The sequence below is a fragment of the Passer montanus genome, unplaced genomic scaffold (genome assembly GCF_014805655.1).
Source record: "Passer montanus isolate IOZ18808 unplaced genomic scaffold, ASM1480565v1 scaffold83, whole genome shotgun sequence".
Taxonomy (NCBI): Eukaryota; Metazoa; Chordata; class Aves; order Passeriformes; family Passeridae; genus Passer; species Passer montanus.
Window position 1 is genome coordinate 3040767 of NW_024373590.1, and position 15763 is coordinate 3056529.

General features: G+C 37.2%; 1 protein-coding gene across 1 annotated transcript in view; it reads right to left on the minus strand.

The window, feature by feature from the left end:
- The window catches only part of LOC120513561 (3'-5' RNA helicase YTHDC2-like), a 29340-nt gene extending 14145 nt beyond the window's left edge, over positions 1 to 15195 (minus strand). Inside the window, exons 1-15 of the mRNA XM_039733115.1 lie at positions 15070 to 15195; positions 14742 to 14832; positions 13103 to 13299; positions 11192 to 11388; positions 10372 to 10538; positions 7471 to 7573; positions 6132 to 6288; positions 4212 to 4319; positions 2968 to 3113; positions 2453 to 2588; positions 1935 to 2061; positions 1612 to 1677; positions 505 to 683; positions 234 to 330; positions 66 to 153 (exon numbers count right to left, since the gene is read on the minus strand). Coding sequence (XP_039589049.1) covers positions 66 to 153; positions 234 to 330; positions 505 to 683; positions 1612 to 1677; positions 1935 to 2061; positions 2453 to 2588; positions 2968 to 3113; positions 4212 to 4319; positions 6132 to 6288; positions 7471 to 7573; positions 10372 to 10538; positions 11192 to 11388; positions 13103 to 13299; positions 14742 to 14830 — 1857 coding nt within the window. The 5' untranslated portion in view covers positions 14831 to 14832; positions 15070 to 15195. The remainder of the gene's footprint in view (positions 1 to 65; positions 154 to 233; positions 331 to 504; positions 684 to 1611; positions 1678 to 1934; positions 2062 to 2452; positions 2589 to 2967; positions 3114 to 4211; positions 4320 to 6131; positions 6289 to 7470; positions 7574 to 10371; positions 10539 to 11191; positions 11389 to 13102; positions 13300 to 14741; positions 14833 to 15069) is intronic.
- Between the last annotated feature and the right edge of the window lie 568 nt (positions 15196 to 15763).

The following is a 15763-nucleotide window of genomic DNA, read 5'->3' on the forward strand; positions in this document are numbered from 1 at the left end:
ACCATAGTTAAAAGCAAAGACAAAAGAGATTAATACAGTATCTGACAAAGTCCTCTATAACTTACTATTTTGCGCACACCAGGAGGTGGACTTTTAAGCACTTTCTTCTGATCCAAAGTCTGCATATTTGAATGAAGCATGAAAACCTGATATCTAATGCAAGACAAAGAGCACATTTAAGTATTTTTAAAAGATGCAATGAAAACCTCAACCATAGGAACCAGAGGCTTTACCTGTGCACATTGTCAGCAAATCTCTTGTCATCAAAAAGAATACGATCCCTCAGGCTAACTATCTCATCATATCCAGGAAGAAATATTAAAATTGCTCCTGAAAAAGAAGCGGGTTTGCAGAGTTAAGCAGCAAATTCACTTAAAATACGCATCAGAACTGTGCATAGTAGCATTTGGAAGGTTTCATCTATTTAGTGTTTCCAAAAGAAGGGCAGGATTCATCAAAGGCTGAAAGTACAGTAATTTACTGGGAGTGTGTGTTCATACTTACCGGTCTCACAGCTATGACAGATGTTATAAAGTAAGTGCATAATGAGGTCAAGATCCACTTTTTCATCATCAAAACTGTGATGATAAGCTGTCAAGAGTTCTCTGTCCTCTGCACTAAGGTCACTACCACTTGTTCGGACCAGGGAACTTTCATCCAGATTTCCAAATCCTGCTGAAGCACTAAAACGCACAGAGCAGAATCAAGGCTGTTTGTTTCAGGTCTGCATTCAGCCACCAACTAAAATTAGACCAACACCAAGAAGACTACTCCTTTCAAATTTTAATTTTAAAGAGTAGCAGAACAGCATCTCCAAAATACTATTACTATTCACTGATTTAAGTGTAATCCAACAAAGCATGAAATTCAATTTTTAGCATAAGTTTAATTTTCTTACTCTACTGAAACACAGCCACAAGCAGTGTCAGAACTCAAAGTACAAAGACACTACTTGTTTACCTGTTAAATAAAAAGTATTGTAAATAAGTGCTTTCCCAAATGTTTTCCTCACATGAACAGACACTACGCAAATGGAAACTACACTAAGAAGTGTTCTAAAAATACTGGTCTCTACAAAATGATAACTGAACTGCAACTGTAAGGTATCAGAAACCAATTCTTGAAAGACCTAGTGTAAATGTTACTTCTATTAAGTTTCTTAAATATGGCTACTATGTATAGACAACAATGTATAGATAAAAACACAACAGGTCTGTTTCCTAAATAAGCATCTGAAATTAAAATGGTACATGGAAGAGTCATTATTTCTATTTATCTAAGTCAGTATACTCATATCCTGGCTAGACATACAATCATGATAGCAATGCCCACATCAAAATGATAAAAAATCATAACATGAAAGAACTCTACACCACTCTAACTATATTTATCCTAGGATTTGCACAAACATAATCAATGAGATACACTGAATACAAATACTTTTTTTTTAAAGACCAAGTTTTCAAAACATTCCTGGTCTCAAAGAAATCCTGCTATTTAGGTTACATGTAAAGGCATAAAAAGCTAAAAATTGTTCTGATTAGAAGACAAAATGCAAATTTCCTTTCAACATTTCCCTCCAACTGCTTCTGCAAAGTAGTTATAGCTCACCTGTAGGATTCCAACAGGTCAACAACCTCTGTCTGTCCAAAGTGCTTAGCCCAGTCCACAGCCATCCTGAAAGAGTATACAGACATATTTTTTAAACTTCTCACTTCAAAAGACACACAGCCAAAGACTGTGAATTAGAGAATTCAGTTTATGATTTCCAGAATACAATGTCATAAATATAAGTTAGAAAATGCTTCGAATGTCAAAATTTACTATTGCTTACAGTAGTCTGTTAAGTTAGCAATTAGTTTAAATGTTAAAGAAATTCCTGTCTCATTTGTATACCGACAAATGAATCTATGTTTTGGTTTGTTTGTTTTTACCAGCCATTAGATGATTTGCAGTGGATACTTGCTCCCATACTGATCAACTGTTCTACTTGACTCAAAAAGCCTCTCCCTGAAGCAATCATTAGTGCAGTCGCACTGGTTTCACTGTGCCTATAATCAACTGAGAATTACAAATAAATAAATAAATAAACAAATAAAGCAGCAAACCAAATAAAAACATTCTTACTTTTTCACCTAAATGCGATATGAATGTGGCTTATATGACTTTTAAAATCTAGACCAGAGAGAATTTGTTTTCTGACTTCATCCCACCACTCAGTTCATATGAATTTAACACTACTTTAGACACAGTGTAACGTCTGTTAATACTTCAAAACAAGTACAAACAAAATAAACTAAACAATTCATTAATTCTGCTAATTCTAGTCACTTTTCCAATAGGCACCAGAAATCAAACCTAACAACCTCTGAAATTGGAGACAGAGCAGCCACAGAAATTCAAGTAATTTTGTTATTGTTTTTTTTATTATGTTATAAGATGACACACTTACCACTGACATTTTCAGTTAAAATGAGATGGAACACCTGAGCAAAGGCATCAATATCTTTATGCAACCAGATGTCAGAAAGACAAGAATCCATTTCTTTTATTAACCATAGTTCAAGGCAATTCGCATCTTTTTCAGTCTGAAGAGGAAAAACAGTATTGAAAGATAGATGTCTTCCAAGATTTATCTTTATTCTCATATATTACACATGAAAAAATTGAACAGTTTGTTTTCCAAGTAGCAATCAGAAATCCAGCATTCAGGTACCAGTTAAAGCATTTACTGCATCATGCAAATACTTTATGCAATGGCAGTTCAGCTATTTAAGCTGAAGAGAAGTAGTGCACAAACCATTTTAAGTGAAAAGCACACTCTGACTAGAGTAGGACTTTGTAATTTAAAAAAAGCATCTATAAAATATGTTAATGCCCTTCAAGAAATTCTACAGGACTAGCATCTTTGGAAAACAGTTTTTAAAGCAGATTTAAACACCTCTCCCAACAAAAGGGAAAGCTTACCAGTTGATTAAATACTGTGTCACCATCATCACCCAAAAGACTACACTCTTCAGCCCTTGGGACAAATCTTGGTCTCTCAGGTTCCAGCTTAGTATTATTTTCTCGAGCAGAACACCACTCAGTAAGAGTGCTTTGCTGTTTTTCTTCTACAATGCATAAAGAATTTCCATTAAAAGTTTTACAGTCATCCTAATTATCCATTAATTTCAGTTTAAAAAAATAGCAATATCTAATTACAAAGTTTAAACTGTTTGAGCTCTTATTTAATCTAGAACATTGTTACCAGTCCAATAAAAATTCCATGATTAAGGACACCCAAAGCGCACTACTGCAAAAAGCTGCTATAAAAACAAGGTAAGAAATATTATTTGGTTGCTTAACCCATTAAGCCTGCAACTTGCTGCATTCAAACAAGATTCCCAAGTAACTTCTACACAATTCTCAATCCAGATCTTTCTCCAGAAGTGAAATGACAAAGAGCAGTGATATAACTCTTGCATGTAACAACTAATTTTTGTGTACTGGTAAAAGAAACAGCAGAAGCCATGAGTGCCTCCACTGAGCTTTTCCACCCACAGTGACCAGAGCTGAGCACCATGATAAATGTGTAGGTAAGACTGAATGTTGCAGCTTTGCGGTTGGCCTTTTTAAAAATTTTTTTTAATATTCATGAGGATAATTACTTTCAGCTATCAGGAAAACGTCTCAAATATTGTGATCAATATACCCAAATACTTAATAAATTGAAAAGAACCCCCTATATTTGGTTCAAGTGTGTTACTGCTCCTTGACCTAAATATGTTAAATGCATCCATATCTGAAGAATACACTTAAAAATATTAATAGTAGAAACCACTTCTGTGCAATATGTACAAAATCCCGCCTCCTCTAATGGCCACACTTAAATTTGCACCTAAATGTCAGCATATTGTGCTATGCTTCTATAGTGTTCAGGTGGGCAAAGCCCACACATGTATGTAATTCTACTTCAAAATAATTAGGAAAAATATAACATTTATCAACTAAAAGAAGTAAGAATATAACCACTGAAAGTAAAAATACTTTTTTTAATCACAATTTACATCTACAATGTAAACACAGAGTTTTAAAGAGAGGTGCTGTCATCTAATTGTGTCTCATTTAACAATTTGACTTCAGAATTTTAGAAGAGAATCATTTTACTTGTTTTTCAATGAATCAATGAGACTCATTGTCAAGCCATAACAATTAACAAGTCCACCAACCTTGCTGCTTCTCTTTTTTGTACTTTACCATCTCTTTGTTTGTATACCCAGTACTTCGTAAAATGTCCTCCAAAAACATCTCTTTAACGTCAAAAGGTCTTCCTTGGACTAAAAGAAGAAATAATTCATGAAAGATTAGATATTCCCACGCTTCGCTTAAGAACATCAGTTCTTAAAAATATTTTTTATAGACAGGAAAGTGAATTAAACATGATTAGGGCCTGATTTAATGAATTCTTATATTCACTGGAAAGTCTTGTAAGAGTATCTTCACTTGAGATTATCTTTAAGCAACTGGGCCACAAGAAAAAATTCAAAAAGGAAATGCCAGGTGTGTAGCATGTTTTTCATTAACCTCTTCAATTCTATTAAGTGCTAATAGCAAGAGATGTAAGATTGACAGTTATTTACTGCAATTTTATCAAATGCGAAGAAAATGTCATTTTGTTTAGGCGTACAAAAAAGAATTAACTGTGTCAGCCATCTGAATTACTCTATATAAGAGTAATTAAGACAGTTTTAGCATAAGATCCCACAAGCAGACTGCCACGTCTGTATTCAACTACCTCCTTTCATGAGAAGTATATGAGGCAATGGACTTCTCCCAATGTCCTCAATTACTGCAGCCAATTTTGGCTTTCTCTGCTGACTTCTTCCCATGGTCTTTCTCTCGGAAGAACTTACTCTGAATTATCTTTTAGTATCACTGGTTTCTAGACCTTACTTATGGAGATTAAAATATGTTTGTACACAGGAAGAATTTGTATCTATTTTAGGTTCCTTAGTAGACACTTACCACAACTAAGTTCAGATCACCTAGGACTTAGCTCTCCTTCAGAAAGAACAAGCTACAGTTCACATATTTTTAGAAGCTGTCATAGAGGAAGTCTTCTAACACTAATCACAAACTCTGTGTTCTACAGAAACCCACAACGAAAAAATGTTGGTTTTACTGTGGTGAGGATTGTGTCAACTACACTGCTGAAGAAATCAAACCTTTTTCATGATATTAACAGACAAAGTACCTAAACCCTCTTTTCTTATACCTTTAATTAGCAAAATTGGAAAAAACACCTTTTCAATTGAGATTATCCTGTAAAGTCCAGTATGTGATAAAAGTATAACCACTGCAGTAAACCGAAGAAAGAGATAGTAGCCAGAATTTCCAAAATAAATCTACTGATCTAAAAGGATGAGAAGCTGCAAAAAAAGTAAACCGCAAAGCCACACAAAAACTACAATGAGGTTTTTCTCCTCCAAAAAATCCTGCCAAATATTAAAATCATGTGTAACTTCCAGATTCATGCCTCCAACAAGCTGCAAGCCTTATTTTCCTAGGCAACAATTTAAACCTGAAAACCAGAAATGAACACTTTTATGCATAAATAAAAAACCAACTCTTTCTCATTAACATCCCATCAAATTAACGAATGACTTGTGTAGAAAATTCTAAACGAAGCAAAGAATCATATGATTAAAACATATACTCCAATTTGCCTACGACAGCATTTCTGACATGAACAGATAGAGTAATCTGAGTTTTATCCTCTAACTAGAAGCAATCTCTGAAGCCAGAAGTAGAATCTACTGGAATATACTAAAAGATATCACACTCTTGTAAATCCTAGGGTCTGTATTGCTATGCAGACCAGCATTTTAAGAACCTTTTCCTCCCTGAATTGAACACGGAAGGGATCAGGACATTCCTGTATTTACAGAATATCCATTGATAAAAACAATTCCCTCTGAGGTAGATGCAAATAGTTAAGAAATAACCAACACAAGTTAGCAAGGACCAAGCACTGCTGGTAACTGTATTTATCACATGCCTTTACTCAAAATGGTTTTGTACAGTTCAGTTAAGATCTAGGAGTCCCAGTGCAGGTATACTGAGATTTAAGAGTTTACTTAAGTACTTACTGTGTATTACTGGGCAACATCCAAAATACCTAATAAAGAGGTCTGCATCTAGAGCAGCACTAGAAATAATTAGTTTTAAATTAGCTTGGCTTTGCAACACATCTCTCAGCTTTATTAGCAAGAAGTCACTGAACCTATCCCTCTCATGTACTTCATCCTGTATGAAAGGAAACAACAACAACAAAAAAAGAGAACATGTAAACATCACAGATCCAAGATCATAACTTTTCACAAATATTATTTTTTTAAAACTAAAACATATAATTTGGTGGTGCATTGCAGAGGTATTAAAATGCTTAAGTTTAACTTAAGAAGGATATTTTTTAAATCTATCCAAAAATAGAAATAATACTTCAGAAAGTATCAGAGTAGACTGCACTTAATGCACAACCCATCACGGACCGTCATTGCAGAGATCAAAAAGAGCATCTGAAACTCCTCTAATTCTTGAATCGCATTTTCAAGATAAAACCACAAACTGCAAATCCTAAAATCTTATTTCAATAAAATTACCCTTCACAACTGCTGAGAATTAAAAAAAAAAAAAAGCTGTATGATACCATATAACAACAAAAAAATAGACAGATTTCTTAGATCAAATAAATAATGGAAAAAGCTTGTCATTAAGACACATATCTGACTAATCATCTTTGCCTACATTCTGTTTAGTTATATATTCTGAATGTATGAAGAACAAGATTTGCAGGCTGAAGTCAAGAATACACAAACCATTCTTATGCTTTTTTCCTCCTTGGTAAACAGACAGCCACCTAAACTTACCATGTTTTTTTCTTTTTCAACAGTGGAGAACTTGCAGCAAACATTCTGGTTCCACTGACTTATCAAACTCCACAATAGGAAGTTTACATAATCATACAAGAACACAAATAATTTGCTAGAAATTAGACTACATTTTATGTTGAAAACGTTGGACAAACAAAGGGACTGCACACTTGGTACTGCAAAATCAAGTACATGATAACAGAAATTCTGACACACTTGTATTGAACCTTCCTAAGACTTTTGTGCTGACAGAGGAAATTCAGAAAAGTTCAGACCTCTACCTTCCACCATCACACCACAATTTCAAAATTAACTGTTGACAAAAACCTAATATAAGATGCTTTTATAAGAAAAAAAATAACACAAACCGCAGAAAAATATCACAATTTTGCATATTACAAGAAAAAAAATCAGTAACTCTTTAAAGTTAATTCAGATTCTAACTTAACAAAAACATCTTAATGTCCACCAAAATAATACAGAAAACTAGGAGCTCGTCTTCCAATTAAGAAACAATACATACTGCTCCATCTCACACAAAATATGAGATCCTTACCACAATAACATGTGTCACGGTTGATAGGGTGCTGTCTCCTGCCATCAACGTGCGAAGCAGTATGCCATTAGTGCAAAAGGTTACCAGTGTCTTTGGAGAAACCCTAGTGAACAGTGAACAAAGATGCTTCTGCTTTTTTCACCATTTAAATGCTGCTAGCTTTCCACTACTTACTGAAAATTAAAGATTGAAGGGCTCCTCACCAGCAGTGGAAGGACAGCTCTGTCACTGAAGAGTTCATGCATACTTATTTGTTTATAAACTACACCTCTTCCCTAAGAGTTCCTAAGGATTCTTAGTACTAATGCTCAAAAACTTCAGACAAGTGATTAATAAACAAGGAGAGATTAATTTTTTTCTAAATTAATAAGCAAGTGAAACAGAATCTAGAAAACCTCAGCATGTTGTATTAATTTACTGGAAAATTCAGTGTGGACTGTCTTGAAAAACAGGTCACAATTCTTCCAAATACCCTCAGTTATAATCTTTGTCTACATGTGGTTGACCTTGGCTGAATGCCAGGCACCCACCCAGGCTGCTCTATCCCTCTCCCCTCAGCCAGACAGGGGAGAAGGAATTCAACAAAAGGCTCAAGGGTCAAGGTAAGGACAGGGAGAGATCACTGGGCATCTCTCCATCATGGGCAAAACAGACTTGACTTGCAAAACTTGGTTTAGTATATTAGCAACTAAATCCAAGTAGGATAATGAGAAATAGAATCTAAACAACACCTTCCCCCACCCTTCTTCCCAGGTTTAGCTTCCATTTTTCTCTAATTCCTACCCCTCAGTGCACAGGGGGACATAGAATGGAGGCTGTGGGCAATTCACATCTTGTCTCTACTGCTCCTTTCTCCTCACAGCAGGGATTTCTCATTCTTCACAAACTGCTCCAGTGTAGGTCCCTCCCATGTGATGTAGTCCCTCAGGAACAGACTGCTCCAGCATGGGTCTCCCATGGGTTCACAAGTCCCAGCAGCAAAATTGCTCCACCAGCAATAAGTGAAAACTCCACTCTCTGCAGAGCCACATGTCCTGTCAGGAGCTGCTCCAGCACAGGCTTCCCACAGGGTCATAACCTCCTTTGGGCAACGACCTGCTCTAGTATTAGGTTCCTTCACAGGCTGCAGGTGGACTGCTCCACTGGGGATTTATGGGTTGCAGGGGAACATTCTCCCACACCACAGTCTTCACCACAGGCTGCAGGGGAATCTCTGCTTTGACACCTGGAGCACCTCCTGCCACTCCTTTGGCACTGACCTTGTTGTCTGCAGTACTACTCCTCTCAAATATTTGCAATCCCCTCTTTGTAGCCGTGCAGATTTTCTTCTCAAACAAGTTGCTCCAGAGCCAACACTCACTGCTGCCCACGGGCTTGGCCTTGGCTAGAGGCAGGTCTCTTACAGCCAACTGGCAGAGGCTTCATCAGACATGGGAAGCTTCTTCTCACAAAAAACACTCCCCTCACTACCAAAACTTTGCCATACAAACCCAAAACACTGTATCTGACTGAATCTCAAGAAATAAGCTGAATCTTTTCAAATGCTTTGATTTTTCAAGAATCTAAAATTCTTTAAAAGTACCTACTACCTGCAGCAGTGCTAGTTGTGCAAGTAAAACCAGCAATTACTTCCTCCAACATTGATACTTTAAGTACTGAAAACTTCCACAAAAAACTGTAGAGTACTGAACAAAGGAACACACATATATATGTCTCTATTTGAAGTTTGGAATTCTTTTTTCACTTCAAAAATACTCTTACATGTTGAATTCATGGAACACATACCAGATGGAAATGCTTTACTTATTTAATCTTGCCATTCTTTTTCATCCGCCTTGTAGAAATCACCCCTACTGTTTAATAGACACTAAAACTTAAAAAAACCACATTTCTGTGTTACTGCAAACACTTTCATCCAACACTTTTTGCCAAGATGGAAACAGTGTCATATCTCCCTTTTGCTCTTTCTCAAGTGAACTCTTTGGTTCTTCTGCACTACTTCCAGTAATTCCTCCATCTGACCTATACTTTGTTTTTCTTCATTCGGCATAATTCTTCCACACAACAACCATCCACCTTACTTGCAATTCATCTTTACTTGCTCCTCTAATCTTCTGATGCTCTTCTTCTAGCCTGATGACCTTTGGTATGCATAACAAAATTCTTCAACTTGGCTTTGCTGTTCAAGTGCATTCATTTTCATTAGAAATGTATTATCTTCATCCATATAAGCAACATAACCAGCCATACCTTTTGCCATCTTCCTTTCACTTGTATCCCAGCTGCTGCCCATTACTGAAAATCCCACTATTTACACAATTGAAAGATTTTAGAAACTACACACAATTTTCAGACTTTCATCCATCCCTGCTCTGTTTTAGGAGCAAATTCCTCAGGTCATCTAGAATTTCTGCTTTTGCTTTAAGCATAAAAGATGAAACAGAGTAAATTTAACCCAAAGTAGATTGTTAATGCTCAACATCATTGTTCACTATGCAATTTTGTTTTCCCTTTTCTGTGCCCTACAAACTCTCCCCACCTAGCTTTTGTCACAGCATGCCAGTCTTCCTAGCTATTTTCAAATCTTGCAGAACTTTTGGATTTATCAATGTCACAAGTAGAGAGGACACAGATATCCACACACACACTCCCTAGGAGAAATCAAAAGAAAGCATCTGCAGTTCAGTTCTATAGAGCAAATCACTGCATGATACTGCATAATACAGGAGAAAAACCACCCTGTTCAACTCTTAAACATTCATTACCCAATATAACACATCCTACGTATACTTTACACAGTGAGATTTTACTGGGCTGCATCCCAAATACACTGTAGCTAAAATAACCAAAACACAAAACACCAATACCAGATCAACTGACTTTAAGAAATGTCATCAGTACCTGCTTTCTAATCGGATCTGATAACCAACTGTCTGGCCAATCTTTTCTCTTCTTTCTGCTGCCACTCTTTCAGCCACAGCAAGCGCTGCCAAACGTCTTGGCTGAGTGCAAAATATACGGCAGGGAGTTCCATTTTTGTGACAGTCATCAAGAATAAATTGGGGGATCTGTAACAAAGTGGTCTAAATTTACTTTTCAGTTTGATAGACTCATAACTTTTTTATCACAATGAAACAATTTACATACACCTCAGTATCACATACACTGCAAAATTACTCACAATAGGATTATCATTGCAAATGTTCCTGAAGTGGCAAAAAAAGTGACAAAAATTAATTTAATCTATTAAGTTCACCTCTTTCAAACAAAACACAACAACAAAAATAACAACAACAAAAAAACCCAACCAACCAACTGAAAGGTGAAGCTGCTCTCTCCTGCTTCAGGGAAATCTATGTAAAAAACGCTGTAGACATTCTTTCACTGTAATACAATAGTACTCCACATACTAGGAACTAGCTTTAGAACGAAAAGGGTATACAAAACTGTAGCTACTTTCCCTTCAATATGCTATGATTATTTTAAAGAAAAACTGATATCTGTCAGATAATTGTGCAGAATAATTTATGCTTTAAATATGTATCTGCTGGCTTAGTATTGCAAAAACAAAAAAGTTAACTGGAATACTAGACCTTGAACCACATGGGAAAATGAAAGCTTTAAAAACAGAATTTAAAAAAATCCTTATTACAGAAATATTACAGATTTGCTATCAGTTTGGTATAAACACTGTTATGTTTTTTATTTCATTAAAACGTACTTGAGTAGTTTTTCCAGATCCAGTCTCTCCTACAATCAAAACAACTTTATGGTCCTTTATTATTTTAACAATTTCTTCCTGTTTTTCAAAAACTGGTAGTGATTGCCTGAAGGAATCAAGCTCTGATTCCCCTCTTTTCACAGGAACCTGGGGGATACCATCACTAAGTCGTCCACTTGTCTTCACCTCTTTGTTTTCTGTGAAAAGAAGTCAATAAATTAAAAAGGAAGTTCACCAAAACACTGGTTAAAATTGTACTTAAAAATTAACACTTCAGATTTTATTAGCATTCCTGACATATTTAAAAGTGATTTTCATGGTAACACATCCTGTTATGGTGCTTGAAATAAATATAGTTCAAATTATTTTTTCCTTTCATAGATATTTTAAACACAACTGAATTAGTACATTGCTTAAGTTAAAAAAAAAGCACGAAAAGCTTAAAGGGAAATAGAAGCTAAATCAGAGAAAAAAACCCTTAGCTTTTGTATCTGTTTATACATTCCCATCTCAAGAGTTTGCCCACAAAAATCCACCAGAGAATTAAACATTTAAGTTATTCCATACTGACAAGTGTGTTTTCCAACAAAAAGACAACTTTACTGCGATTCACATGCCTTCTTTCACATCATTACTTGTCTTTCAAGACCTCCTTTCAGTCAGTCTTACATAACCTAAGCCTAAACCATAAGATTTAGCTTAACAGGTACCAGCTGAAACATGATGTATTAAAAACCCTGGAGTCACACAGTAGTGTGATGTATCAGAAAGCAAGCAGTCTTCTGAGGAGGCTACTTCAACATCAGTATGTTAAATGCTACTCTATAATTCCTTAATAATTTTTTTCCAAAAGAATGAGAAGCTCACTGTCAATGCAATTTTAATGCAATTATATAGGCATAATGCAATTATTTAATGCCATTAACAGATTCATGTATTAAATTCCAAACACTGTTTTACCAAGACAGACACAGACTAACATTTTAGAAGAGCCAAAGACCATTCTGGAGAAGTAAAGAAAGATAAATTCTACACTATTCATCAATTTATACCCTACATCCCTAAGAAATTTCTTTTTGATACTTTTATTATCGTTCCCTCTGTTCACTAAACAATTCTAATAAAAAATGAAAGAACTGAGAAAGAAAACTAGCAAAGGAAGCACTTAAAGAACAAACCAAATGAATCAGAAATATCAATTTAAACAAGGTATACTGCTATGTTCTCTGTTCACTACACCCAGCTTTGTACACAGAAACACAACATAACTTTTACAAACATAACTTTAAGGCAACAACCATGTTAAAATCATTATTTAAAAAACCCACCTTATATCAGAAGATATTGTCTTCCAGAGGACTTTATATACTCTACAAATCAAGAAGTTTACATAATAGCCCAAGTTTACTTAATAGCTCTTACAGACCAAATCTATTTTAGATGACAAAACAAAACATGAATTCCATATTTTATCAAGGACATTAATTCCTCCAGGCACAAGAGACAGTCTAATTTTCTCTTCAGGTATTCTTACAAGGAGTGATGGTAACACCTGTCTTTTTAATCTTACCCCATGGAACTTGCAGAAATCCGCACTTCACAACTGTACTTAAAAAAAAAAATTCTGGCTGAAATTGTCTCAAAGAATCAAAATTAACCTTATACAGGGGAGACATTGCAATGTGGGTCACATGACTGCCTGAGCATCTTATGACACAGGTTTTAAAAGAGCCTGTATTAACAATTACAAGACAAGAAAATTATTAGTTTTGTTTATAAAGATGAGTGTCAGTTAGGACAGAAGAAGAGACAGGAAATAGAGAAGTTTGTTTTGGGGTTGGGTTGTGGGTTGTTTTTTCTAGTGTTGATTCATAAGTCCATATCACAAGACATATCACAGACTGAACATACCAGACTGAACAGCATATGCATTTCCTTGTTCCGTCTTCGGCAGAAGTTCTGTTCGTTCTTTATTTGTAACAGGAAAATTTCGAATTAAAGTACAAACAGCATGTTTTGTACCAGGAGTTAAGGCACAAGTCATTACTGCACGTTTTATTTCTGATCCATCCTTTTTCCTTACAGTTAGGTATCGATTTGCTCCTTTTCTGGGAGAAAGGAAAAAAGGCATTTCAGGAAAAAACAAACTAGTTACCTCCATGTAATGATCTTCGGCAATAATTTTTTCAAGGTGACTGTCAGCTTATTTTCAAATCTAATGTTATAACAAGAATCCTCCAAATAATGTCCTAAGTAGTATAATGGAATGTTCACAATAGTCATCATCAAAAGCAGCTTCTATTCATGACAGGTAGTGCAGAACAGACACTGCAGACATCACACAACTATGCCCCGGTTATCACTGCATTTGTCTCCCAAAATACAGCCAGCTCTACCAATCATTTTATCAAACACTGAGAGTTAGGACATCAAATTGACTTTTACACTAACTTGAAAGATTTAGATGTTAAAAATCAACAAATAAGCAGAATAGACAAAAAACCTCCCTGCTAGTAGGACTCCAATCCTTAACAAAAGCCAGAAGAACGTATCAGATCTCAGGAAGTTCATTATCAAAGATTTATTATGTAGAAATGGAGCCACAGCACTTAACCATAACACTGATTTACTTCTCAGACTGAACTCTTGACACCAAAATGCAAAGACTTGTTGCAAATGTGTTTGAAACTGAACTAACTTGTGCCTGGGTGACAACTGATACATGAACACTTTCAAAACAACTTCTCAGGATAAGAACAGAAGGTCACACTAAGAACCCAGTGACTTGTTCCTGGCAAGGGTGGAAGACTGGTGCAGGTATGCAGGTGCTGGCAAGGGCAGCCCAGCAGCCCCTAGTAAAAATTACTCTGACCTCTTTACATCCTCATTTCAAGTACTTACATACTCTGTTGAGAACCCCCAGAGCCTTGTCTTCTGAAAAATCCTAGCACTCTGACCCTTTCCGCATAGAGGAGATTCTCCATCCCTTTCACCAGGTTATTGGTCCTTCACTGAACTCTCACCAGCCTAGATCTCTGTCCTACTGGTGATCCCAGCTCTGAACACACACAACGCTCCTGGTGTAGCCTAATCAGTGCTGAGTGAAGGTGAACCATGACCTCAGCCTGCTAGCAACACTTGAACCCTCTACTCTGCTTACCAACAGAAGCACTCTTTTGGACATGCTGTTCTAAGTTGCACTTTACCTGTCAACGCTGGAGATTCTATGCAAAACCCTGGAAAACACACTAGTGCAGGGAAAAAAAAACAGGAAGTATCTTTATGAGAAGTCTTTCCTATCACATGAAGTCCTCAAAACTGCATTTCAAATTAGTACGTTATGCGTTTTTTCACTCAGACATCAAACAAAGCACAGAGAACATAAATAAACACACATATTTTTATATTTACTTCTTAAAGTTTCTTCTCTAGTACCATTTCCTATGACATTGAAGGCCAAAAACACAGATAGTTTTAACACTGTCAACGAAATCCCCTAAGTTTGCACGATAAAGAGAAAATAATACATAAAAATAAGAGTCAAACTTACCCTTTACTCTTCGATATAAGTCCAAGAGAATGACAGAGCCGGTGAACAAATGCTCTTTCGGTTCTAGTGAAAGAAGACGGAAATTCCATTTCTGAAAAGACAATTAAAAAAAATAAAAGCCCGAGCACAAAAACTCAGGAGGCAGTAGGATCCCTCATATATGACCTGGGCACCGGGAGTTTGTCAGTCCCCAAGCCCACCACGCTTCCCTTGCACAGCGGGCCTGGAGCCAGCGCTGTCCCCCGCGGGACTCGGCCCGGGGCAGCGCGGCCGCCCGAGCTGCTCCTGCCGGGGAGAGCCCGCGGGCCCGCGCGGCTCCCCCACGCACCCTTGTCCTCGCCATAGCGGAACCGCTCCAGAGCGACGTTCACCGCGATCTCCACCTCCTCGTCCACGCGGATATCCCTCAGACCTTTGCCGCCTCGGCCGCGGCCCGGCGCGGCGGGAGCGCCCGGGCCCGNNNNGGCGCCGTGACGCGAGCCCAGCGCCGGGCGGCCGCGGCGCAGAGGGCAGCGGCGCGGCGGCTGCGGGAGGCGGAGCCGCCGGCACACGGAAGGAAGCGGCCGGGGTGGCTCTGTGCGCGCAGAACCTTACCGGGTGTGTCGTGCAGTCGGTGTCGCGCAATAGTGCCACAGGCGGCCGTGACTGAAGAAGCAGGGCTGATACCTGTCAGGTATCATGCGATTTCATGAAATGACGTTCATTATCGCAGTCCTCAGCCTTGTTGTTTTGAATGTTTTTTGGAGTCATCAAGATTTTCCTTCTCTTTCTCTTTTTCCGTCTTTATTTCTCTTCTTTCTTGTCATGTCTTGGCAAAGTATGTCTAACATATTCTACCCCTTGGTCTGTACCAAAGTCTGTGGTGACGACTGGCAGGTTGTTAGTTGTGGAAGTTGAGAGTTTGTTAGCCAACACTTTTGCAGTTGTATGGAAGTACTGGAAGGGCTAGTTGCTGGATTTTAGGTGACCGTGTAGTAAAAGGATAAAAGTCCCTGACTTGTGGACTGGTGTCTTTGCTCAAG